Source organism: Macaca thibetana, chromosome 8 (genome assembly GCF_024542745.1).
Source record: "Macaca thibetana thibetana isolate TM-01 chromosome 8, ASM2454274v1, whole genome shotgun sequence".
Taxonomy (NCBI): domain Eukaryota; kingdom Metazoa; phylum Chordata; class Mammalia; order Primates; family Cercopithecidae; genus Macaca; species Macaca thibetana.
Window position 1 is genome coordinate 83,181,524 of NC_065585.1, and position 27,401 is coordinate 83,208,924.

The following is a 27,401-nucleotide window of genomic DNA, read 5'->3' on the forward strand; positions in this document are numbered from 1 at the left end:
GGGCATTGACTCTTCAAATCCTCTGGCAAAGATGCCTTTCAAAGGATTTCTACTTTGTAACAGATGTTGATAGATAACCTCTAAGTCACAAGTAACTAAAAATCTAGAGAAATGTGACTCCTTTAGGCAGTGGAGGAATTCCTTTGGTACATAATGAACAGGATGCCCAATGAAATTTGAAGATGGAGAAAGTTAATGCCTCTGTAAAAGAAAGAGGAACATGTTTACTTGTTATTCTTTAATTCAGGCCCTTTGATCAATGGTTTTCAAGCTGGTGAAGTCTACATCAAGATGCTACCACTCACTGATAGTCAATATGATTTCTGCTACAGTTATGTTTTGTTTTTGTTTTTGACATGCGGTCTCACTCTGGTTGCCCAGCCTGGAGTGTAATGACATGATCATAGCTCACCAAAGCATCCACATCCTGGACTCAAGCAATCCTCCTGCTTCAGCCTCTTAAGTAGCTGGGACTACAGGCACATGCCACCATGCCCACCTAAATTTTAAAAAATTCTTTAGTGATGGTGAGGTCTCCCTATGTTACCCAGGCTGGACTCAAATTCCTGGCCACAAGTGATCCTCCTGCTTCAGGCCTCCCAAATAGCTGGGATTACAGGCACAAGTCATCTCACCCTACTCCTTTTATGATATTTTTAAAATGCCATCAAGAATAGCAATTTCATACTCTGGCAGGGACTGGGTCTATTCTCAAAGCGGTACTTTCCTCTGTGTATTGCTATTATTGTGTAATGAAAATCATTGAATTTTGGAGCAATTATCTTTTTACCTTTCTCATAATTTTTATATTTTCTGAGAGAGCAGAAATAAGACCTTTGCTTTTTGTAACATCACTAATAGCTACACAGGGTGGATTGAACCTTTAATGTTGACAATGTGTGCCATTTACTAAAGACCTATTCCAGGTCATACATTAATTCCATGTGGAACATTGTATTTGTTAATGGCCAACACTTAACACTCAATGCCCTGTCTTACAGAGTATGGTTAAGAGAAGCATCATATACCTCAGTGAATCAGGACCTGTGAATGTAAGAGTTGTGAAGCTATAACAAACACATCCATTATTTTGTCACTGTCAGAGGCAACAAAAATGAAACTGGTAGAATTCCTTCCTTCCTTCCTTCCTTCCTTCCTTCCTTCCTTCCTTCCTTCCTTCCTTCCTTCCTACCTTCCTCTCTCCCTCCCTCCCTCCCTCTCTTCTTTCTTTCCTTCCTTCTTTCCTTCCTTCTTCCCTTCCTCCCTTCCTCCTCATTCCCTTCCTTCCTTGTAGAATTCTTCCCTATTTTCTTTCTTCTGTTCCTCTACCCCTCCTTCTCTCACTTCCTACTTTCCTGCATTCCTTTCTCCCTCTTTCTTTCCATCTAAAAAACATTCTCAAGTGTTGACTGGGTGCAAGCACGTTTGAGGTTAGGGCAGGATCTGACAGCATGCTAGTTTCTCTAACACACTGTGGATTTGTCCTTCCTCACCTTTTTAAAACCTTCCTTCAGGATATTCATCCCTTTACCTGATGCTAAATCTCAGGTATGTGAAACATTTTACTTCATCCCGAAAAAAAAAATTTACCTGCTGTTGTTTATATGTTTTATATCATAATCTCATCTGAATATGCATAATAGGATGCAGAAAGTCTAAAATATAACCATATTATACAAATGGGTGAGTTTTTTTTTAAAGCATTAATAGACTGAAAATATGTGTGGGAGTTTCCTTTTTCCGGTCGTCTCACTTTGAAGTTAATAAGCTATATCTAATGGAGTCTCTTTCATTAGCCAAGGTTTTTCTTGATATGTTTATGTTAAAGATCATTTTTAGAAAATAGACATTTTAATTTTACATTTTTCTTCATGTTAATTTTTATTTTTGAGTATGTTCATATTTTTATTTTTCCAGTTTTTTGCTGTTTTTAGTTCAACAAAGAAACTGGCTTTAAAATGGTGTGATATCCTTTGTTCCAGTCTGTAGCTTTTTGCGGCCCCTCCTGAGATTCTCTTGCAAGTTGGCAACATTAGCAGCTGCCCAGGCACTACAGTGGGGAGTTTCATGCCACTCCTGACTCAGCCGCCACTGCTCACTTATACCCATTCACTCAGTCAACACACATCTATTAAAACCCATACACACTAGCTAGAGAAACAGTAGTTCATGAAACACATGCAGAATGTGCCCTCATGAAGTTTATAATCTGGTACCAAATCACGAATTTCTGTTCATTTTAACTTCTGTTTAACTTTCAAATCCCTTCCCTTCGTAACTGAAGCACCCGTCATCTCTCGCCTGAGCAGGGGCAGGTTTATCCTGTCCGGGTTTCCTCTCCCCCGACCTTCACTAACACTAGAACACCACACTGATCATCTCCCAGGGCTTTAAATCTTCTGTGGTTCTCATTTCCTGCAGCAGTGGGCTTCAAACATGCTTAATGGTGGCCCTTCCAGACAAAAATGTTGAAGCAAATGCCTGAGATATGTTTATGTACTTGTATGTTATGTGTATATGTATGTACCCACATAATATTATGTATATATATATATGCACGAATATATATGTGCATTACAAAAGGTACACACCCTAAAACAATTTTTAAGATGATGTCAAATATAAAATTCTATTTAACTGCCAGAAAATCTTTTAACTCTTGCTGAAAAATTAATATTTATTATTTTATGATTATATAACTTTTTAAAATTCCAGGTATGTATCATGCAAAGAGTTTGTCCTGGGGATAGAAATGTCAGCTATGTGAGGTTGTGGTTGTCTTTGTCTGTGCTTTGTGTTTATGAATGGATGTGTGTGTTTTATAGAGAGAGAGAAAGAGAGAGACAATCCGTCTAATATTACAGTTGGCCCTTAAACAACACAGGGGTTAGGGATGCTAACCTCCTGGGCAGTTGAAAATCCATGTGTACATCTTGACTCCCCAAAAACTTAACTACTAATAGTCTCCTGTTGACCAGAAGCCACACGGGTAGCATAAACAGTTGATTAATGCATATTTTCTATATGTACTATATGTTATATTCTTATAATGAAGTAAGCTACAGAAAAGAACACGTTATTTTAAAAAGCAAAAGGAAAGTAAAAGAATATAATTGGATTATTTGTAACACAAAGGAGAAATGTCAGAGGGGCTGGATACCCCATCATCCGTGATGTAATTAGTATGCATGGCATGCCTGTATCAAAATATCTCAGGTACCCCATAAATACATACACCTACTATGTGCCTACAAAAATTAAAAACTTTAAAAAAGAAACTTTAAAAACCATAAGGAAGAGAAAATATATTTGCTATTCATTAAGAGGAAGTGGATGATTAAAGTTTGCATCCTCACTGTTTTCACGTTAACTAGGCCAAGGAAGAGGAGGAGGATGCGGGGGAGCTGGTCTTGTCTCCGGGCAGCAGAGGCAGAAGATAATCCATGCAGTTCAAACCCATATTGTTCAAAGGGCAACTGTAGCCTCAATCTGGGTTTTTTAGAAATCTCATAAAACCACTTGTCATTTTCTGAGGGCTTGTTGATTACTAGATAATACAACCTGCACGACCATTACACATCTGTGTGTAAACTGCAGTGAGCATAGTACCTAAGCACAAAGAAGCAAGCAGGGAGGGCAGCGCTGGCAGCTGCCCTGGGGCCTGAGCCCCACCCTTGCCTCCTGACAGTGTTTGTACTGAATGGGACACATGGTTGTCCACCGTGCAGATCACAGGAGAGCCACAGAGCTTGTTTCACCCTATTTGAGAGACAGATACAAGTAGAAGTGTATGTAACTTTTTTCTACTCCCCAGGACATTGCCTTGCACATGATACTAAACAAGACCCTTTCTGATTTAATTTGACTTCTGCCTTTTCTCCAATCTCTTCTCCTATCACCTTTTGTTCATAATTTAACAATATTCTCTTTTGCTCTTCCTGGCCCATTATCCCTTTCTACTCACTTTCTGCTATATCTTGAATACCTTCTCCTCCACCATCCCTCACTTCCTGTTCCTGGTGAACTCCTATTTATCCTTAAATACTTTTCAGACCTTGGCCCCAGCCACACTCACCCTAGAGTGAGCCAGGTGCCCCTCTTGTATAACCCCTGCATGCTTTGTGCCTATCTATAGCTACACTTAACATCTTGCATTGTCTACTTCTAAATCTGTCTCCCTCACTTGAGTGACAGCCCCCTGAGAAAAGAGAGTATATCTCATTTATCTTTCTATGCCCAGGGCCTGGAAGAGTTCTGTGTGTTCTAAGATGTCTAGTAAATCAATAAATTTGTTAATTACTTGAGATAATGGCTGTGTGCCTGCAGTAGGCAGAAATGTCATCTGTGTAGCTGTAATAATTATAATAATCCCTCCATGGTTATGCTGGTAGAATCATCATCTGTGTCAATTTAGTTCAATTCCAGAGGTATTTATTGAGCTCCTGATCAATGTCTAGCTTGGGGACAGTGCTGTGGAAGCTGCAAAGAAGCAGAGTCTGGGCTTTCGGAGGTCTAATTAGGGAGGAAAGCCCAGCATGTACTCATCTGAGCATTTAGTACGGGTTTCTCGAGCACCTGAATGCTATGCTACGCATAGCAGGCAGTGGGGATGAGCAATGAGCAAAACAGACAAAATCCCTGTAAAGCTTGCATCTTAGCGGGAGAAATAAAAATATACTAGGTCAGATGGTGGTAAGTGCTATGAAGAAAAGTGAGTCAAGGTAAAGAAGTTGGAGAGTGACTAGGGATGGAGGGGGTTCTGTTTTAGTAATGAGGGTGATGGTCGGGGTAGGCTTCACTGAGGTAAGGGAGCTTGCCATGGGGATGTCTGGCAGAAGAACCTGAGCCAGAGGGATACTGTGAATGCAAAGGCCCCGAGGCAGGGATGTCTTTGACTTGCTCTGGAGCAGCAAGAAGTCCAACATGCCTCAGAGGCTTGCCTGGGAGGGGCAGGGACCGGTGAGGAGACCAGAGCAATGGAGAGGCCCAGCCAAGGGAGGCTTTGGGGTGGTTCCAGGAACTCAATCTTGCACTCAGTCTGAATGTAATGCAGCAGAGGAGGGTTGAGATCTGACCTAGGATTTAGCAAGCGGGGGCAGGGCCAGGGGTGCAGAGGATCTGCAGTGAGGAGGCTCCTGTAAGAAGATATAGAGAGATGATGAGACACCTCTCTTGGGTCAGCGTAGCAGCGGTGAAGGAAGTGACACATGGTATGTTTCTGAATATATTTTGAAGGTAGTGTTGACCAGATTTGCTAATTGATCAGGTGCAGGACCAGATGCAAGCTGAAAATGCTACAGCATCTGCAGTGTGTGCTGTGTGGGCCCCCCGAGGGCCTGGTGTCTCCTGTGCGCACACTTGTTCCTTCTGTGTAACCCCATTGTAGCCCTACTGTGGCTGTGACTTCCCTTTTTCTACTCAGGCTCAAGGATGGTGAGAAGAGATGGGAGATGCATCTTTCCCTACCTGCACCAGCTCGAACCTTTTCCATCCTTCTCTTTTGTTCCATAAATTAGTTTGTCTAAGTAGCTTCACAAGTTGAATGTTGTTCTGGTCTCTCACTATTAATATTTAATTTAGAGGTGCTTTGCATCATTTATCTTTAAATCATAATGAATGCATATAATAATAAACAATGATGTGATTAATATGAAATATTTACCTGGGTTTTATCACAGAATATTGGATTTGCTCACCACTTTATCTTCAGAGCTTAAAAAGGTCTGGGCACTCAAGAAGTTTTCTGTTGAATGAATGGATTATGATGTATTACAAATGCAAATCTAAATTTTCTCTTAATTAAGGCAATGTATAAAGCTTGTATATGAAGTGATGTCTAATAACCATTCAGAATTGTCTTCAAGTATAGCAAATTTAAAGCCATTTTCCCTTGATCACTAAAAAATACTGAACTCATATCAATTGAGAGATATTTTGCTGATTTGCATTGTTAAAGTGATGCTTTAACAGTTATTGCCTTTTCATTCATTTCTTGATTCTTGAAGAACCATTGTGTAAATGTGAAAAGCATATTGAGTTGAGGGGAAAAGGTGCCATTTAAGCTTAATGATATTGCCATGAGACAAAGTACTATGGTGTTTTCAGCTGTAACATCGTAATCCAATCCAAGTACAACAAAGCTAGTTAAAAACTGGTTTTGAGTCATTTGTAGAATTTTTTAAGCGATCACCTATGTTTTCTTTGAGTTATGTTCTGTGTTTTCTTTGAGTTTAGGTGCTGAGTGTGACACCTAATGATGGCTTTGCTAAAGTCCATTATGGCTTCATCCTGAAGGCACAGAACAAGATTGCTGAGAGCATCCCATATTTAAAGGTAATGTTCACTGCTTCCCCTCTCCTTTCAACTTTCGAGTCCTTAAAGTTATTGAAACACACGTGCTTGTTCCTCATGGATTGATTGCATGCACTGCTGAGTATTTTCATCCTCAGGATGTCCACCCTCAGACCACGACATTCATAGGCAGTGTGGGCCTCCACTGTAACCAACAGTGTCAGATGTCAAAATACCAACCACGTGAGCAGAGACGATTTGGAAAACATTTTATTTAAACATGTATAAAACTGAAGTTGTTATTAGTTTTTAAATAAATGGCAAAGGAGGACAAAATTGGTGATGCTTTCAATATTTTTAAATACAGACAATGGGCTGGGTGCGGTGACTCATGCCTGTAATCCCAGCACTTTGGGTAGCCAAGGTGGGTGAGTCACCTGAGGTCAGGAGTTCGAGACCAGCCTTGCCAACATGGTGAATCCCCGTCTCTACTGAAAATACAAAAATGAGCCTGGTGTGGTGGTGTGCACCTGTAATCCCAGCTACTTGAGTGGTTGAGGCATGAGAATCACTTGAACCCAGGAGACAGAGGCTGCATTCCATCCTGGGCAACAAAGTGAAACTGTGTCTCAAAAAAAAAAAAAAAAAAAAAAAAATATATATATATATATATACAGACAATGCATTATATGTTCCTTTTATAAGTTATATATTTACTGTACTCAGAATAGTACTCTTAGCTACCCACACAAAACGAGGTAACAAATACTGGCTGAAAATGTCATTGCTCAAAATATTCAAATTAAAATATGCTTTTTTTCTCATATCTAATTAAATCCTCATCAATTCAGCAGAATCACAGGTGGTCTATCCCAGGGCTGCCCAAAATTTTCTGCTGTGGGCCAGTTGCAGTGGCTCCCACCTATAAACCCAACATTTTTGGAGGCCAAGGTGGGAGAATCACTTGAGGACAAGAGTTTAAGACCAGCCTAGGCAACATAGTGAGATTCCATCTCTACAGAAAATTCTAAAAATTAGCTGGATGTGGTGGCACATGCCTGTGGTTCCAGATACTCAGGCCCAGGAGGTCGAGGCTGCGTTGAGCTGTGAATGTGTTACAGTCTTCCAGCATGGGTGACAGAGTGAGACCCTGTCTCTAAAAGGAAAAAAATTTTCTCCTGTGATGGAAATGTTTTTTATCTGTGTTCTCCAGTATGATGGCCACTGGCCACGTGTGGCCATCAAGCACCTGAACTGTGGCCACTGGGATTGAGGAAGTAAATTTTTCATTTTCTTTTATTTTAGCAGTAATGTGTGGCTAGCAGCTACCATATTGGACATAACCGATTAGATAGATGTAGGCTTTTTTTTAAGTAGCGATATATTCCTTTTATGATCTCTTTCTTTCACATGACTTAAATCAGAGATCCCAAATAGTAACCCACTGATTGCAAATAGCTTGCATGTTTTATTTGGCTGGCATAGTTCTATTAAAAACCATTTTAATTGCTTGCCTTATTTGAGAATCTGAGCATGTTTATATAATTATGCAGACTTCTAGTTTCTCTTGAAACGTCATATCTGGCCCACTTCCCTGCACACAGACAAGCAGTGTTCCCCCTTGGGAAGGGGCTGTCCCTGGACCCCTGTCAGCATTTCACATTTCCTGCCAGGGCCCTGTGGGCATGTGGGTTTCTGTGATTTAAAGTGTCTCGTTACATTTCCTTTGACATAGGATGGCTTACTGCTACTCTGCCTGCTTCAGAGATGGGGAAAGCAAGAGCTGGGCTGGTCAGTTATCAAGCAAGGACACTTGAGTGTTGGTCAATTAGAAGCCCTTGCTGTAGCTCCCTTCCTGTCCTGAGTGATGCTTTTCCCATTCTGTCATGCAGCTTGCTCATTTCCAACATTATGTAAATGCAATTTCTTCCTAGTGAAAGATAATAAGCTTCTTGCGAAGAGGCCTCAAGGATGCAGATTTTTATAAAGAAGTCCTTGACATTTAGATATTCTTAACTTTTGTCCTGCTTTTCTAAACTCATTCTATTGCTTTAATATCTTTTCTCTTTGTAGGGAGGGGAATGGAGTTCATCAATCTCAATTTCAGTCCTTGTGTGAGAAATCAGAGAATTAGATAAATGTTTTAGAATAGGGATTTGTTTAATAAAAAACTACTTTTTTAAAGATTCAAATTGGCTTTAGTTCTCCACACGTATGTTTATTGCAGCACTATTCACAATAGCAAAGACTTGGAATCAACCCAAATGTCCATCAGTGACAGATTGGATTAAGAAAATGTGGCACATATACACCATGGAATACTATGCAGCCATCAAAAAGGATGAGTTTGTGTCCTTTGTAGGGACATGGATGCAGCTGGAAACCATCATTCTTAGCAAACTATCACAAGAACAGAAAACCAAACACCGCATGTTCTCACTCATAGGTGGGAACTGAACAATGAGATCACTTGGACTCAGGAAGGGGAACATCACACACCGGGGCCTATCAGGGGGAGGGGGGAGGGGGGAGGGGGGAGGGATTGCATTGGGAGTTATACCTGATGTAAATGACGAGTTGATGGGTGCAGCACACCAACATGGCACAAGTATACATATGTAACAAACCTGCACGTTATGCACATGTACCCTACAACTTAAAGTATAATAATAATAAATAAATTAAAAAAAAAAAAGGTAAGGACACATTTGTTTTAAATGGAAATAAATAATACTTGGAGTTGGACTGCCATCACTTCAAACATGAGCAGTTAAACATTTTGGTTTAGGAATAAAATGCCTCTAGATGACATATGGTCAGATTTGGAGAGCAAAATAAATGTAAGAGCTATCCAGCCAGAGAAATTCTTTGAAATACTGAAACATGATTGCTCCCACACAGAAGGTACACAAAGTATCATACTAATTTTGTGGGCCATTCCACTGTGAATTAATGATGAATGCATTGTTAAATGTAGCTTTATGAGGCATTGAAAATGTTGACCAGTAACCTCATTCCCAAATTTTAATACAGAGATGTATTTTTCTGGTTTTTAGATTTTCTTATGATGTGCCATAAGAAAAGCTACGTAAATCAATTAATGGAATCTGGTATTTAATTATTTTACCCATGCTAACACTGTTCTTTCTACAGGAAGGAATAGAATCCGGAGATCCTGGCACTGATGATGGGAGATTTTATTTCCATCTGGGGGATGCCATGCAGAGGGTTGGGAACAAAGAGGTAATGGGTGTGTGAGTTTCTGATTCTCTCTAACAGAGGATGGAGTTGGGAGAATAGTTATTTCTAGGAAAAGTTAGAATTCAAAAAATATTTTGAGTGTGAACTTTTGAAAGCAGTGATGTAAACTATTTAGTTACTTAAACTGTCTTTGGAACAACCCAACAACTCCAGCTTAACCCTTTAAAGAATTTTTAGGATTTGGCTTTTATAGTTTCTTTCAAGAAATCAGCTGAGTAATCACAAAAGCAATCTCTAAGTTGGTACATGTCTGTGTATGTTTTTGTCTGCATGTATCTGTGTGTGTGTGTGTCTGTGTGTGTACAGAGAGATAGAAATTGCCTTGGAAAAGTATTTTTTAAATTTTGAAATGAAGAGATGTCACTGAAATAATTTAAATTTTTAGAAATATTTTAACAGTTTGCCTAGATTCATTTTCATTTTATTTTGGAATTTTTAAAATAAGTTCTTTTTAGAATGAGGTCTTTATCAGCTGATTCCTAAGCACACAGATCCTAATGGTTAGTTGTGTAACTTATCCTCTGAAATATTTAATACCAAGTATAAGACGAACATTGTGGTGATAGTAATGATAGGGATTGACACAAAAACTGTAGTAGCTAAACAAGTTCCATGTGTTCTTTGTAATGGTTCTCTTTTTCTGTGTACAGTGTCTACCTCTATAAACATAACATTGTCTCATTAATCATGATGTCATACACTGTAAATTTCAAAACTCTGTCACAGTCTACCATGATTTACGATTTATGCAGCCCTACTGGATAGCAAAGCCCTCCTTTCCTGTCTTGCTCCATTGCAGGAGTGAGAGCTGGGCCTCCTTAGAGTCAGTGGATAAAAGGGTAAAGTGAGACACTGAATCTTTGTAACCATTGCATTCCATGTATGTAATAAAGTGACATCTAAGGATAATACAGCTTCAGGTTTCTAAAATTAATAAGAACATGGAATCATCTGGGGAACTGAGGGTTCAGAGAAGTGAAGGGGTTTGTGATAAGCTAATTGTCTGCTAGGAACATGAACCAATTTGGGGGTACTAGAAGTTCAGACAATTGACACTTTTTAATTTATACATTTCTATTTATCTGTACCTTTCCCCCTCTAACCTACCAGTCAACTGAAATAGAATGAGATATTAGAATTAAAGAGAAAGAAGGGAGAAGAAATTGCTGATTAGTAATCATTTTTGCATCCCATTTTTCTTTTAAACGTAATGGCTCAGAACTCCTTTGAATGAGAGGGACGAGAAAGATTTTGCTACAATATCTAACACTGGATAAATGTTCATGTCTGACTACTGTAAATGTAATTGTCACTAATTAATTTATCTTTGAACATTTCAGAGTCCAGGGCAAAGACAGATAAAAGAAGCCTATGATTTATCTCACATCTTAGATGAAAACAGCCCTTACTTCAAGGGCAAAGAGTTCACTACTACACACTTGTTAAGGGCTTGGGATTTGAACATATGGGACTATTCTACCAGCTTAATTATCATGAATATGCAAAGAACAGCACAGTTCTTGAACTTAAAAAGTTCAGAAGGATTTGTTCTTACAGGAGAACAGAAACAAACCTGTAGAAACTCCATGTTAGTATATTCCCAATATTAGGTGTTGAGTCTGGCTTGGCTGTCATGCTCTGAGTTTGCATATCAAGAAGTAAACACCTTTCACTTTTTATGCCTAGAGCACTGCTCCAACTCTGAAAGAGGATGGATCCGCAAAAAGCAAAGCCACAGCCTCTGTGCTGCAGAGACTGACCAGAAAATGGGTTTTGAGGAAAATGTTTCTAACTGGTCCATTTAGTATGGTCAGGAAGAGGGGGGACAAACCATGAGAGTCTTGCAGCAATTCAGATAGCAGTTCTCGGTATTCCCATAACTTCCAAATCCACATTCTAGCTAGATTTAGTCTCTTTCTCCAAGTCCCCATTCTCACGTCTACTGCCTGCTCAGTGTCCCACATGATGGCACACAGACAACTTACTTGTCTTTCTCTAAATCGTTTTTTCCTCTTAGGTTCCTTCTTTCATTCAGTGATATTCCCATCTTCCCAGGATCAAGATTTGAGTGAGCTTGAGCTCCTCCCTCTCCTCCTCACTCCAGTCTAGTCAGGGCCAGCTGTGGAGATCCGGCTTTCTCATGTTTTTGGCATCCCCCTCACCCTCCCTCTTGCTCAGTCAGTGCCAACTCCAGTCTTTGTCACCTGCCTCCTCAGTGATAGCTATAAGAACCTGGATGTTGTTTCTTGCTTTGGTCTCAGTTTCTTTCAAGCCACCTTAAGCTCGGAAAGCCTGCTATGCAAAGTAACATAAAGTTCTGTGTGCACGGGATGGCATTTACAATCCTTAGGCAAGTTGCAGCCAGCTCTTCTCACCGAAAGTGTGTCTGTTAGGCCCCATTGAACAGGGGGCTCCAGGCAGAACATACCCCGGCTGAGAACACTTAAGACAGCCCATTCCACAGATGTGGCCTGGGCTTTTCTGGGTTCCAGTCATCTGACATACTTTCTCTGTCTCTCTCTGTCTCTCGTGTGTGTGTGTGTGTGTGTGTGTGTGTGTGTGTGTGTGTGCACACATGTGCATAAAAACCATACATAGCAATGATTGGAAGAAAGTAGAGACAACATTGATGTAAAACACATTTAACTTCTTAAATGTGACCCAGGGGCTCTTACTGACCCTGTGTCCCAGGGCCTCCCACTGTCTATTTTAATATTCCTAATTACATATGTAAAATTGCTGATTAGACAGGAAATAGTAGAGAAATTTTCAAAGGATTCTAACTCGATCTTTGATTTTATCACAGTTTTTATTGTAAAGTGGTTTAGATGTTTTTTTCAAAAGCAATCTAGCTGAATTCATTGGGTCCCCTGTGTCACATATGATTAAAGGTGATTTTTAAAAATTTCTGGTATATCACTTTCACAATTTTGTTTCTCCTAAAATTCAAATGACAGGAGAGTGAAAAATTAAAGAGTCCTACTTGATGCAGGATTACTTACTTTGAGTGTCAGAAAAGACCTTATAGATAGTTTAAACATGCTATTGTAAATCAAGTAACTTGCCCAGACATCTAGCATGTTGAGTGCTAAAGGACAAGACTTCCAACTCTTGAACTACAGCTATAATGTTTGCTGTTTTTATTTTTCTACAGTAACTTTTTTTCTCACTATTCTAGCAATACACTTAATCCTTAAAATGAATTGTAATGACTCAAAAATGGACTGTCAGATTTTTGAAAAACTAATCTGTTGTCCTTAATATTATTGTTCACTTTTGCCCTGAAAAGCATAGGAAATAAAATCCTAAATTTAAATCAGACAAAAATAACCACAATAGTCAAATTAATTTCAAAGATACATGCTATTTTTTAAAAAAATTACATAACAGTTAGTCATTTTAACTTTCTGGTTTTTAAAGGAATTCTGGCTACAACTTACATGTATTGTAAGGAAAATATTTAAGAATGATTTGTATATGCATTCTTAATTTCAGATATTAATAAAAAAGACAACTAAATAAGAAAATCATTTTTCATAGTGTTTGCTAAATGATATAAATAGGAGGAGAGTAGAATAAGTTGCCAAGAGCCCCAGATGCTAATTCAAAAGATTTAGCCTTTGTAAACCTCAGTTTCAACATTTGTAAAATGGAGATATTTGGGGTTATTGGAAAAATCGAATGAGATAGCACATTCAAAGAAAGTAGTCAATGTAAAGTGTTACTGAAAATATGAGGTGGTATTGCTATCCCCCTTCATTCTCCTAATGAGGGAAAATTTGAAAATTTAACATTTTTTACATTTAAAGTGTATCTGGTGATTTACAAAGAAGATGTTCAAATTACTATGAAATACTTATTTTTATTTATCAAAAATGCATTTGAATTATCTCTGTAAAAGTAATCATTGGATCAAGTTTGCAATAGTGGAGGGGATAATATTAAGTGCACCATTAGAAAGCCTTCCATTCCAAAGACAATGGAGCGTGCTTGGTGCAGGAACTGGGCAGGGCTCCTTGGAGAGCATATGGTGAGGGCATCATTTGAAGGAGCCATAAAGAGTGTCATACTCCGTAGCCAGCTGTCCCTGAAAAGGCTAGTCTTGGAGGCAAGTAGTATCATGTTGCAGCTAGCCTAAGGCCACATATGTTATCCCTTATGGCAGAAAAAAATATATATTATGAACAAAAATTTCCTCTTTAAAAATCTAAAATGGGCTATCACTATATTTATTGCCCACTCAGAATAATTTTTCCCTTCTGTCTACTTAGTTTAATGGAGGGTTTGCACTCTGATGCCTTGGGGTGACCTTCTTAAATGTGGACGTGGAAAGAACATGTGAAAAGGAGCTGCTCTTTATTTTAGCATTCTGATTCAGTAAATGCAAATATCTTTGAAAATTATTAAAATCATAATCTTTTTCTAAAGGAAACATAAAATAGAAAAGACCCATTGGTATCTTATTTATGCATTCAACAAATAAGTGCTAGACTCCCTGCTGGACACTCTGAGGGAGACCAAAATGTGTAGGGCATGAATCCATTATCCAGAGAGACTGCAGCCTAAGGGGGAAAAGAAGATGTACATGTTTATTATACAAATAGGTCATAATCAGAAACCCAATGAAAAAGCAATATTTTCACCAGATTTCAACAGACTTGGGTACCTAGCAGCAAGCTCTTTATTTAAATGTGTCATAGTAATACCTTATTTTTAATGTCTTCAATTTTAAAATTGTTGAAGGAACAGTTTGGAGCACACTCTTTCTGTTCCTTCAGGCATATAAGTGGTATGAGCTTGGGCACAAGAGAGGACACTTTGCATCTGTCTGGCAACGCTCACTCTACAATGTGAATGGACTGAAAGCACAGCCTTGGTGGACCCCAAAAGAAACGGGCTACACAGAGTTAGTAAAGGTGAGTGTAACTTAGACATCATCCTCACCAGATCTTTGTCTATTTCCTACTCAAAATCAGAAAATGTTTATCATAAAAAGAAATGCCAGGGAAGAGATGGATTTTATTTCTAGTGACACTTGCAAAATATAATGAAAAAAGAATTGTCATCTCATTAAGCGAAAGTTTCATTTAGATGATGAAGAGAATTCGTGCGGAACTTAGCAGTTCTCAAGTTTTTTGGCCTTAGGACCCTCTTAAACTCTTAAAAATTATTGACTACCCCAAGGAATGTGGTTTACATCTACCAATAGAATCATTAGACATGAAAAGTGAAAGAAAATTGTATATATATTTATGAATTATTTAAAAATAATAACCTCATAACATGTTGGTATAAATAACTTTTAAAAAAATAATTATATTTTCAAAACAGAAAATGTAGTGAGAAGATTGGAATTGTTTTGTATTTTTACAAATCTTTTTAGAGTCTGGATTAATAGACAACAGGAGAATCCTCACATGTACTTCGCACATGTACCTATTAGAGCTGTGATGTCCTACCTCATGTAGCTTCTGGAAAACTCTACTGTGTGCCCAGAAAAGAATGAAAAGAGCACATAATATCTTTGTATTATTAAGAAAGTAGTTTTGATCTTGCAGACCCCCTCAAAGGGTCTAGGGAACTCTCAGATTTCCTTGGACCACACTTTGAGACCCACTGGCCCTGTGGCTATGGAGAGAAAACGCAGTTATAAATATTTTTAGAAAATGCTGTGGCAGAAAATGTTGTGGCATTTGGAGAAACTAAGTGATTCTAAATAGCTATAAAAATAACTGGAAGGTTTTATATTAGTAGGTTAAACCTAAACTTTAACACTCTCTACTTGGTGTCTTTGGTAGGGGCTGGTCAGAAGTTTACTTTTGCTTTGGTAAGCCCCTTCCTCTTAGACACAGTCATAAAATGGGACTCATGGTTAATTAACTCATAGTTTCAATCATGTTGTTTTTTACTCAGAATGTAAAAACTTCATGTATCTTACAGGTTAGATGGCCTCAGGGTTTTGACCTCGGACTCTAATTGCTATTTGTACATGGTTTATTCAAGAAAATATATTCTGATGTTCAAACAATCGATTTTACACGTGCAAGAAGCAGGGATGAAGAGCAAGAGTGACAAAATATTGATAATGTTAGAATCTGGGTGATGAATATATGGAGGTTTGCCATACTGTTCTTTCTTCCTTTAGGTATATGTTTAAATTTTTCATACTTTTTTTCTTTAAGTAACATCTAAAATAAACTGTATCTCTAAGACTTACAAGATTTCATTGATTAATTTGGTCTACTTGGGGAAAAGAGGTTTTCATGTACTTAGATTATGTCTTACTTGACTGTGTTTATTCTGTATGTCATTATAAAAGCATACTTTATAATCCTCATAATCCAATTGTAAAGTAGGCTGTCATTGGTTAGCCTTTGAATATTTTATAGCTCAGGGAACCATGGTATGGTGACAATTAATACAGGTTGATTTTTTAAAGTTCCATATCCAGATTAGAAATACCACAGGAACAATATCTTCCTTGATAGGTTGGCTACATTTAGCACTGTCGAGGTTTTGTTTTGTTTTGTTTTGTTTTGTTTTTGTTAAATTTCACCCTCCCTCAGATTGGATCCCATTGAACTCTTCTGATTCTGCTTTACTGTCTTTTTTTCATGGTCTCTTTGTGTGTTCATTTCTCTACTGTACCTTTTGGGATCCTTTCAAGTTCAAGACATGGAAATGCAATTCAAACCTGGGTTAAACAGCAAGAAGTGTTATTGATTGACAACAGCTGGAAGCCTAGCAGTGGGACAGACTCCAGGGCAGTATAATCAAGGGAAGATGTTCTTCACTCTGCACTTCCTCCTTGGTCAGCTTTGTATTTGTGCTGGCTGATTGCAGGATGGCTGCCAGCAGCCACTGGAAGAGAGGGGGAAAGAGTGACGTGGCTGAGCTACCACCCCAGCCCTAACTGGCCTTCTGGAAACCTCCTGGCAGGCCCTCTTCTATTGGTAGGAACCATGTCTCATGGGCACTCACAGTTACAAGTGAGTCTGAAACACCAGGTAGCTGGCAACAGGCTGAGGGAGCTGGCTTCCAGGAGGAGAAAGGGTGTACCCCTCTATCATCTAACGAACAGTAATCTTTCCTTTCAGTCTCACTGAGCCAATTTAAGTCAGATTTCCACTCTTGCTGAATTACTGGCAAGGGGCTATGAGATTATTCTCAAACCAACAGATCAACCCCTAGAGCTAGTAAAGTGTTAGTTTCCTCTAAATCAAATAAATGGTTTATCTGGAAGAAGGTGGACGCTCAAAGTCAGGGTTTTGTTAAGAAGAAAGAAGCATGATTGATGGTGTGAAGTCAGTCTACTATGGGCTGACATGGACCGAAACATTGTTCTTTGCTCTCTTTTCTCTTTTTCTTGCCTTTCATTTTCTAAGAAACCTTCTCCACTGGGGCTTAACTGCTGTGAAAATTCTACCAAAGCTGTGTTCCCCAAATGTACTTCTCATTCTTTCTATCCTATGTTCAGCTCTATTAAAACATTAACATTCGGTGTGAACATTAACTCGCCACGTAACCCCTTGGTTAATATCCTTTTCCAGCTTTCCAGTTTTGGTCAGTGCCTTAGTCCATTTAGACTGCTGTAACAAAATGCCATAAACTTGGTGGCTTATAAACAATAGAAATTTACTTTGAGGAAGTCCAAGATCAAGGTGTTAGCAGATTCAGTGTCTGGTGAAGGCCTGCTTCCTGGTTTGTAGATGGTGCTTTCTTGCTGTGTCTTCACGTGATAGAAAAGAGAAGGCAGCTCTCTGAAGCTTTTTTTTTATAAGGACAATAATCTTACTCACCTAAATCACCTCCCAAAGGCCCCACTTCCTAACACTATCACATTAGTGGTTAGATTTCAACATATGAATTTGGGGGACACAAACATTCAGACCACAGCAATCAGTGATTCAGCTTTAGTCTGCCTTTATCTCTTACCACTGCTCTTTACCATCCTCATTCCAGCCAAAATTCTTCCAACAGACCTTCCCATATGGTAACCCTCTTTCCTGGAGGACTCCTTCTTTACGTCTTTCTGTTTTCCTTCTCTCCTATGTCCTTCACAGCCAATTCCTTTTTATCCTTCAGATGTTAGAGAAATTGTCACTTCTTCTAGGAATATCAGTCCTTTGCATAAAACCAAAAGCACTTTATACTTTCTTTTTAAATAACACACTATATTCTAAAGTCTCTTAGTTCTCTGAGATTGTATCTTCTAAGATGACAGGGACCATGTCTCTCATACATGATGGGTTCTCAAAAATTAGGTTCATTGTATGACCTTCTATAAACTTCCTTTTCTCTAGTTTTTTTATAGACATGTTAGAAGCCCCAGGGATATAAAAATCTTACTACTAAGTATTTCTTACATATATATAAGAAGTTGCAACAATTGGTATCCTTGTTTTGTCCTGAATGTGAGGAAAATTCTCCCTTACTGCACTGCACCAGGAGAGGAAGGCCTAGAGAGAAAGAAAATTATCTCTAACTGTTATTTTAGGAGCAAGGTAAAAAGGTATTTGTTTTCTTGAAATTGTTACTGCTTAAGAGGGAAGGATATTTAGAATGTTCTCAGTTCCTGATGAAACCTCAAGCATTTAATTGCTTATAAAACATTGTGTAATGAGGCAGAACATCAGAATGGCAGAGGGAATGGCTTCATAAATCTACCACTCCACAAAATCACTGAGAAAAATTGTTAAAATCCACTTCTTTAGAACTCTGTACATTAGCAAAGACATACAACAATTAGAGGAATATTTCTTGAAGGAAAACCTGCTGAACCCCAATAAGAATAGCAGAGTTTGTGGGATAGTAACTTTAACTACTCCCAACCATTCTTCCCCAGTTCCAGAGTAGGCTTGAAAACTGGCAATCTCACAACACTGGGGCAGTGAAAACCACAGCTTTCCAGGTACTAGTGGGGCCACATCACGTTTTTAGTACCTCACAAATTTCCATACCCAGAGCATTGTCACTATTTTAAACCTCTCCCTTGCTACCTGGAAAGCTGCATTCTCAGGACATTGTTGTTATTTGTCCTCATTTGTAAGAAAAGCTCTATCCCAAGGCTATTAGTCAAAACAGTTATTGGCAGGGTTTTTTTGTTTGTTTGTTCGTGTGTTTTTTTAAACATTACAAGTGCCCACAGCAACTACAGGTAAGGCTACAGGCAATAGAGATTTTACAAAATTAATCCAGAAAGTCAGTAAACAAACAAATAGCAACAATGATAACAAAAAAGAACAACAACAAATTTTATGATAGGGACCAAACTGATTTCCAGGATTGCCACATTATTTTATCTAAAAACTGTCCAGTTTCAACAAAAATTATATGACACACAAAGTAATAGGAAAGTATATAAATGCACAGAAAAGCATGCAGTCAATAGACACTGCCCATGAGGGGCCCTGATGCTGAACTTACTAAACAAAGGCTTCAAATCAGCTATTGCCAGTATATTTTAATAACTAAAGAGAACTATGTCTAAAGACTTAAAAGAAATTATTAGAATGACATCTCACCAAATAGAGAATTCCAATGAAGAGACAGAAATTATAAAAAAAGAACCAAACAGATAATCTGGAGTCATAAAGTACAATATCTTAAGTTAAAAAACTCACTGGAGGGGCTCAACACCAGATTTAAGCTGATAAAAGAAATAATCAACAAATTTGGAAATAGGTTCTTTAAGATTATCCATGCTGAGGAACAGAAGAAAAAGAGAATGAAGAAAATAACCTATGGAGCACCATCAAGTGTACCAGCATATGCATAATTGAATCCTCTGAAGGAGAAGAAAGAGAGGCGGCAGAAGGACTATTTGAAAAAATAATGGCCAGAAATCTCCCAGATTAGATAAAAAAGCATCAATCTACACATCTGAGAAGCCCAATGAATTATAAGGAAGATAAACTCAGAAACACACCTAGACACATCACAATCAAATTGTCAAAATCCAAAGACAAAATGAGATACTTTTAAAAATTTATTTTCACTTTTATTTTATTTTTTAAAATTCTAATCTCAAATTTACAATCATATAAAATGAGATTCTTGAAAGCACACAGAGGGCCGGGCGTGGTGGCTCAAGCCTGTAATCCCAGCACTTTGGGAGGTCGAGGCAGGTGGATCACGAGGTCAGGAGATCGAGACCATCCTGGCTAACACGGTGAAACCCCATCTCTACTAAAAATACAAAAAAAACTAGCCGGGCGTGGTGGCGGGCACCTGTAGTCCCAGCTACTCGGAGGCTGAGGCGGTAGAATGGCATGAACCCGGGAGGCGGAGCTTGCAGTGAGCCGAGATCGCGCCACTGCACTCCAGCCTGGGCGACACAGCGAGACGCCGTCTCAAAAAAAAAAAAAAAAAAAGAAAGCACACAGAGAAAGAGGACTTATTGCATAAAAGGAACTTTCCTTTTAAGATGAACAGCCGACTTGTCATCAGAAACCATAGAGGAGAGAAGGCAATGAATGACATTCAAATACTGAAAGGAAAAGACTGCCAACCAAGAATTCTACATCTAGCAAAATTAAGACATTTCCAGATATATGAAAACTGGGAGAATTTAATGCTAGACAGTATCTTTTGCTCTACAATAAATATTAAAGGCAATTCTTCAGATTGACATAAAAAGATACCAGATGGTAATACAAATCCACATGAAGAAAAAAAAAAAGAGCATCACTAAAGATAACTACATGAGTAAACATAAAAGAGATAATATACATATTTTTATTAGTTTTTTCTTCTATCTTATTTCAAAACCAATACATAAAGCAATAAATGTAATATGTATGTTTATAGACTTATAGAAAGATGTAATTTGTATAATAGTGCAAAGGAGGAAGGGGAAAAGATTTACGTTGGAGCAAAATTTATATATGCCCTTGAAATTATGTTAGCATTAAACTTAAATAGATTGTTTTAATTAAAGGTATTAATTCTAGTGCCCAAGGCAACCACTAAGAAAATAACTCAGAAAAGTAGGGTAAAATTAACAACAAGGTAATTAAATGGCACACTAGTAATATCTATCTGTTGTAAAGGAAGACGGTAATGGAGGAACAGAGGAACAACAACAATAACAAAAAGGAAACGACATTAAAAATGAATAATAAGATGGCAGACTTTATCAGCAATTACATTAAATGTAAGGAGATTAAATACTCCAATCAAAAAGTACAGATTAACAAAATAGATTTTCAAAAAGTGATCCAATTCAGGTGCACATGAAACATTAACCAGGACAGACTATATGCTAGGCCATAAAACAAGCCCCAACAAATTTAAAAGCACTGAAATCATACAAAAAGCATGTTCACTGATCACAAAGGGATGAAATTAGGAATCATCAGCTAAAAGCTCTCCTTGTCCTCAAAATCTGTTTGCTTGCCAGTACCCCACTACTGCCCTCAAAGTTACTGACTTCTGCTTATATATCTTGTCTCCTTCTCCTTTTTGATATCAAACATTTTATTAAAATTCTTGTTTCCTTGGGCTTTTCTTTCAGCCCTGCCTGTCTTAAACTCTGCTTTAAGAAGAAAAGCAAGATCAGAGTGTGAATCATAGGGTTCTCAGTGCATGGAATCTCAGTGTGTGTGGCATCTCATGGTTACAACTCCATGCCGTGTGACCGTACTTTGAGAACTATCTTTATTTGCAGGAAAGTTAATTTATGACTTTAAAAAAAGTAATGTCAAGATGACCACTTGACAATAATGACTATGACATTCAGAGAGCTGGCTGTGTGCAGAAACCCAGAGTTCATTGACCATTTAATTGACAGACCCTGGAACATCAAGATATTCTTCTATTGTAATTTTCAAATTACAAAATTGAATATTATGGGTCATGGAACATCACCCAAGTATTGACATCTTAAAGTGGAAACCCTCTAGATCTGGTAGCTGCAACGTCTGGCCAAAATACTTTTAGAATAATTACCCAGATTCTGGCCCTTGAGTGACTTAACTATCATGAATAGGGCATTTCCCTTTTTTCTTTTCTTTTTTTTTTTTTAGACAGAGTCTTGCTCTGTTACCCAGGCTGGAGTGCACTGGTATGATCTCGGCTCACTGCAAGCTCTGCCTCGCAGGTTCACGCCATTCTTCTGTCTCAGCCTCCCGAGTAGCTGGGACTACAGGCGCCCACCACCACCCCTGGCTAATTTTTTTTGTATTTTCAGTAGAGACAGAGTTTCACCTTGTTAACCAGGATGGTCTCGATCTCCTGACCTCATAATCCGCCCGCCTCGGCCTCCCAAAGTGCTGGGATTACAGGTGTGAGGCACTGCGCCCAGCCTCACATTTCCCTTTCTTAATTTTTTTTTTCAGTTCTCATTTTTAAAATTATAAAGATGGAGTTTCACCATGATGCCCAGGCTTGTTTAGAACTCCTGAGCTCAAGCGATGCACCCACTTCCACCTCCCAAAGTGCTGGGATTATAGGCATGAGCCACTGCGCCTGGCCTGATAGCACATTTTCATTCAACTTACTTCTTACTGTATATTACAGTGAGAGGTAGAGTGCAGTTTTCGTGCAGGCAGGGGACAGTGTTCAGTAAATTGCATGATGTGTGTTTTCCCCTTTGGTTGAATTGTCATGGTTTTCCCTTGTATTACTCCGTTCTTGCATTTCTGTAAAGAAATACCTGAGACTGGGTAGTTTATAAAGAAAAAAGGTTTAATTGGCTCACAGTTCTGCAGGCTATATAGGAGGCATGGTGGCATCTGCTTCTGGGGAGGCCACAGGAAGCTTTCAATCACAGGATGCTTACATGGCAGGAGCAGGAGCAAGAGAGCTGGGGCAGGTGAGGGGTTACACACATGTAAACGAACAGATCTCACAAGAACTCATTCACTATCACGAGGATGGTACCAAGAATGATGGTGCTGAACCGTTCATGAGAAATCGCCCACATGGTCCAATTTTCTCCCACCAGGCCCCACCTCTAACTTTGAGGATTACAACTGAACATGAGATTATGAGATTTGGATGGGGACACACATCCAAACAATATCACTCCTTATTGTGTAAATATAATTTGGCAGCTCTAGCACTAGGAGTGTGGAGAGGCTCTTCAACTCAAGGAAAAAATTAGCGAAAAATATTCCAGTAGCTTTCTCTTTTCAGCTTTTCTTTAAAATTGAGTAGGTTATTGCCCAAATCACAACTATCAAAGCGCCAAGTGCCTTGGGCTTATTTAACATAGAAATTGAAACAAAAATGGATTAAAGTCTTTGCTAGGGTAAAAATAGAAAAGATCGCCTATCGTTAGAGAAAAGCCATTAAAGCTTAAGAGTTTTGCTCTTTCCTTTTCAGGATTAACTATTTGATCCACACTAATTTAGAAGTCAACACACATTCATAGAAAACACTATAGTAACATTGAAAGTAAACAACCAATAGCAACTGAAAACTTACAGTAGGTAGCTCGTCAGGCATGAGCAGCGCAAGAGAGGGACGGACACACACACACACACACACAGACACACACACACACACACACACACCCCCCCCCCAGAAGTGTTAGGTGACTGTCACATGATGGTCAGGCGGTTGTTAACTTTTCTCTAAAGTAATAATTGGTCACAGCTGGCACCAGGGAAAGGCAGTCTCCTAATAGATAGAAATCATCTGAAACTGATCAGCAGCTTCCCAGTAAGCTCCCAGGAGTGGGGAGAAGTAACGCAAGATCCTGGAAGTATAACCCCAAGCCGAGAGGTCAAGCAGGGCATTTGGTCTCTCAGCCTGCTTGGCCCTCATCCAGGTGTACTTTCCTTCCTTCCTTTCCTTGCTGCTCTAAAGCTTTTTAACAAACTTTCACTCCTGCTTTAAAACTTGCCTCAGTCTCTCCTGCTTTATGCTCCTCAGTCGAATTCTTTCTTCTGAGGAGACAAGAATTGAGGTTGCTGCAGACCCGTACAGACAACTATCACTGATAACAAAAACTGTAATTTTAAATATATATATTTTGAGATGGAGTCTCACTCTATCGCCCAGTCTGGGGTGCAGTGGCGTGATCTCTGTTCAAAGCAACCTCCGCCCTCCGGGTTCAAGCGATTCTCATGCCTCGACCTCCCAAGTGGCTGGGATTACAGTCACCTGCCACCACGCCTGGCTAATTTTTGTATTTTAGTAGAGACGGGGTTTCACCATGTTGGCCAAGCTGGTCTCAAACTTCTGACCTCAGATGATCCATCTACCTTGGCCTCCTAAAGTGCTGGAATTACAGGCATGAGCCACCACACCTGGCCGATAATGTATCTTTTGTATTTGTTTCTCCTGCTACCTAATTCTGCATTCATCACTGAGAAAAAGGAAAGCTCCTGCATTCTTTTCCCAGTTTTTCAGAACAGCTGCTTGGATATAAACATATCCAAACAGCATCACAAATAAGTTTTGTGATCTAAAACAGCATCACTGATAAGTTTCCCTTTATTCATATTGTAGTTTTATTACATTTGGAAGAGTGCCCAGTAATACTTTGCCAGTGATGGGACATAGTGCATTGGAATGACTGATTAGAATAGCACTCTGTCACTTTCCTTCAGACTGTGGCTTTTATTAATTAAGAAATCCATTGTGTATGAATGACTTCACCTAGACAAAAATAAGACTTACACGGCACTAAATTAGTGGTTCAACATTTCTTTCTTTGTAATTAATATTTGAATGTTTTCACTGGACTGCTTTTGAAATTAAATAGTTTGAGAAAGAAGCAAAAATGTCAGATTTATAGTAGAATTAAGCTGTAAATTAAGAGGATTAATAATTTATATAATTTACTTTCATGTAAAAGTAAATATAGTATCAAGAAGTACTGAAAGCAATTTCTTAAGATTAATGTAATAGCTTAGTCTTATCTTTCTAAATCAAACTTTAAACTGTTTGGGTTCCGATGACAGTTTCACTGAAGATGTCAACAAAACAACAGTTGGAGTGTGGAGTTTGATAATTGCATGATTTAAAGGTGAACTTTTTAAAAGGGCTCCATAATTAGAAACCGATTTGTTTTGCTGTCAGCTCTGACGCTTTGGGCAAGTCCTTTTACCCATCTGAGCCTGTTTGTTTGTTTGTTTTTAATCTCTAAATTTAAAATAATTACCTCAGCTCCTCTTCTCCCATGAGGTTTTAGTAAGGCTCAAAACACAAAACAAGATGAAGCCTTCCATCATGGATGTTCCTCTATGCTGTTTGTATGCGAGCCCTTAGTAAGAGTCCACACGGCCAAGGCTATAGGGTGGCCTATGATGCCAATTATGGCAGCAGAGCAAAGGAACACAGTGTTTCATATTCTTTGAATTATTTCATACAAAGAGGCGCTTTTTTTTCTGAAATCAAAATCAGTGAGTTTTTATTATTTGTCAATGTGGGAGAAAAAAAAAAAGACCTACAAATTGGCTTTCTCTCTGACCCTCTTTGGGAACTCACAGCACAGCATTTGATATTTCAGAATAATTGCAAACTATACCTCTAGGTTGGTACTCCATTTGGGGTTCTAAAATGTTTAATTCAGTAGGTTATGATTTGTCTCAATATGCTACACAGATAGATGTCTTAAATATGCATATGCACTTTGGGAGGCTGAGGCAGGAGGATCACTTGAAGAAGTTAGAACCAGCCTGGGCAACATAGCAAGACCCTGTTGCTACAAAATAATAATAATAATAATAATAATAATAATAAATTAGCCAGACATGGTGGTGTGCACCTGTAGTCCCGACTACTTGGGATGCTGAGGCAGGAGGATCGCTTGAGCCCAGAGGTTAGAAGCTGGAGTGAGTTATGATTGTACCACTGCACTCCAGCCTGGATAACAGATCAAGACCTGTCTCTTAGAAAAAAATGGGCATATGCACATACACATTATAAGCAATTTGTTTATCTCTTTATCAAGTAATTTGTTGCTTATGTACACAGAAAGTTTCAGCTGCCTGAGATGAGCGACTGTGGGGCTGCTACTTTAGCATCACTCACTCAGGAGGTCCCTCAGTGCACTGTTCGCAGCCGGTAGGTGGGACATGAAGTCAGCTCCCCATCTTCCCTTTACCTTCTCTGACTGATAGGGCAGACTGGCTTCCCTGCCTGTCTGAGCTAATGTATGAGGAATATGGGTCTCCTCTGCCATCTGAGTCCTTGAAGCCGTCAGGCTGGTTGTTTGTCCTGGCAACCTGGATTATCTTTTCTCCTTCCTCTCAGGAGAAGCAATCCTTTTTCTCTCACTCACTAGAACGAGCAAAAGTAGTTCTCCAAGACTCTCCTGTTGCCCCAGTGCTAGCTAGGGGCCTCATGTTATCCTTTTCCTTCAGCAAGGATGATGAGAGACTGAATTCACAGTCAGTAGCCAGACTATATGTAAAAATAGAATTTTGACCCACAACCTGCAGTAACCTGCCCAGGAAACCAATCCCTTATCTATGATAAACAGCCCAGGAAACCAGCATGCTGTAAGTCAGACTTGCAGGAAGCCAGACTTCTGTATCTAGTAACCATCCAGGGAGCTACGCAATCAATTCTGTAACAATCAGAATAGCCCCAAATAGCCAGGATTTGATTAATAACTAATAGCTTCCCTGAATTTTGTCCATGGTTCCAACTTAAGACCAGAGAGAGCCAAATATGCACCCTCCTCCAATCACACAGGATGTCCTGCTTCTAGTTAGCCACCTCTAGCTTCCTTATGCCAACAGCCCCCACTCAGAGCATACCTAAAGCTTTCTCTTCCTATTATAAAGCTTTCCTACTCCTCTTCCTGCCTTTAGAGTGTCTGCCAAAACACAAGTGATAGTGGTTGCCCCCCTTGCTGTAGCAAGCTTAGAATAAATAGCCTTTGCATTTCTCACTTAATTGGCTTTTATTTCCACAATAAGAAATGTCACCTATTGACTGGGTGCGGTGGCTCACGCCTGTAATCACAGCACTTTGGGAGGCCAAGGCAGGCAGATCATGAGGTCAGGAGATTGAGACCATCCTGGCTAATATGGTGAAACCCTGTCTCTATTAAAAATAGAAAAAATTAGCCACGCATGGTGGCACGCACCTGTAATCCCAGCTACTCGGGAGGCTGAGGCAGGAAAATCGCTTGAACCTGGGAGGCAGAGGTTGCAGCGAGCCAAGATCATACCACTACACTGCAGCCTGGGCGACAGAGTGAGATTGTGTCTTTAAAAAAAAAAAAAAAGTCACCTGTTTTATTTGATCTGTATATTCAAACTTGAAAAACAAGGCGATCTAATCAAAATGCATTAGGACCCTTTAAAGCTACCAATTTCCTTAGAGGTGTTGTTAGAAGTATTTCAAAGAGAATTTTCTGCAATAGCATTACAATTCAATGGTGTTTGATTTAATAACCTCATCTCAGCACCCAGGGGGATCCCCCCATCCTAGAATGTTGTTTCTAAGACAGATTACACTGCTACTCGTCTTACCATGTTTAGAGTATAGGCATATTTTGGCAAAAATTTAAGCAAGCCGATTTTCTCTCTTAAAAATAAGATACATAATTCCTCAAATAATAACTAATGACAAACATATTCTTAAGCAATTAGATAAAATTTAGTATACATTATACTGATGTACCAATGTTATCAATTCATTCTAACTCCAATTTAATACACAGAGTTTGCCAAGAATAGCCCTTCACAGCATCCCTTTGCTCAACTTAGAGTCAGAAACTTTCAAGGAATGTATACAACTCTGGGACTTTTCTCAATTTCCAATATCTGTTTTCTCAATGCCTCTTTTTCTTAACAGCTAGTCATGAACAGTTACTTACCTAATCTTGCTTATGTTACACTGAACCCTAAGAGTTGTTGTTTTGTTCACATGTTAAAACAGCTCTT

At 38.9% G+C, this 27,401-nt stretch overlaps 1 protein-coding gene across 16 annotated transcripts in view; it reads left to right on the forward strand.

Annotated features, from left to right (window-relative positions):
• Window positions 1-27,401, forward strand: part of ASPH (aspartate beta-hydroxylase) — a 222,165-nt gene that overhangs the window by 159,901 nt on the left and 34,863 nt on the right. For all 16 annotated transcript variants that reach the window (XM_050801980.1, XM_050801985.1, XM_050801981.1 and 13 more), the window contains 3 exons: window positions 6,235-6,333; window positions 9,445-9,534; window positions 14,331-14,468. In XM_050801980.1, the coding sequence (XP_050657937.1) occupies window positions 6,235-6,333; window positions 9,445-9,534; window positions 14,331-14,468 (327 nt within the window). The remainder of the gene's footprint in view (window positions 1-6,234; window positions 6,334-9,444; window positions 9,535-14,330; window positions 14,469-27,401) is intronic.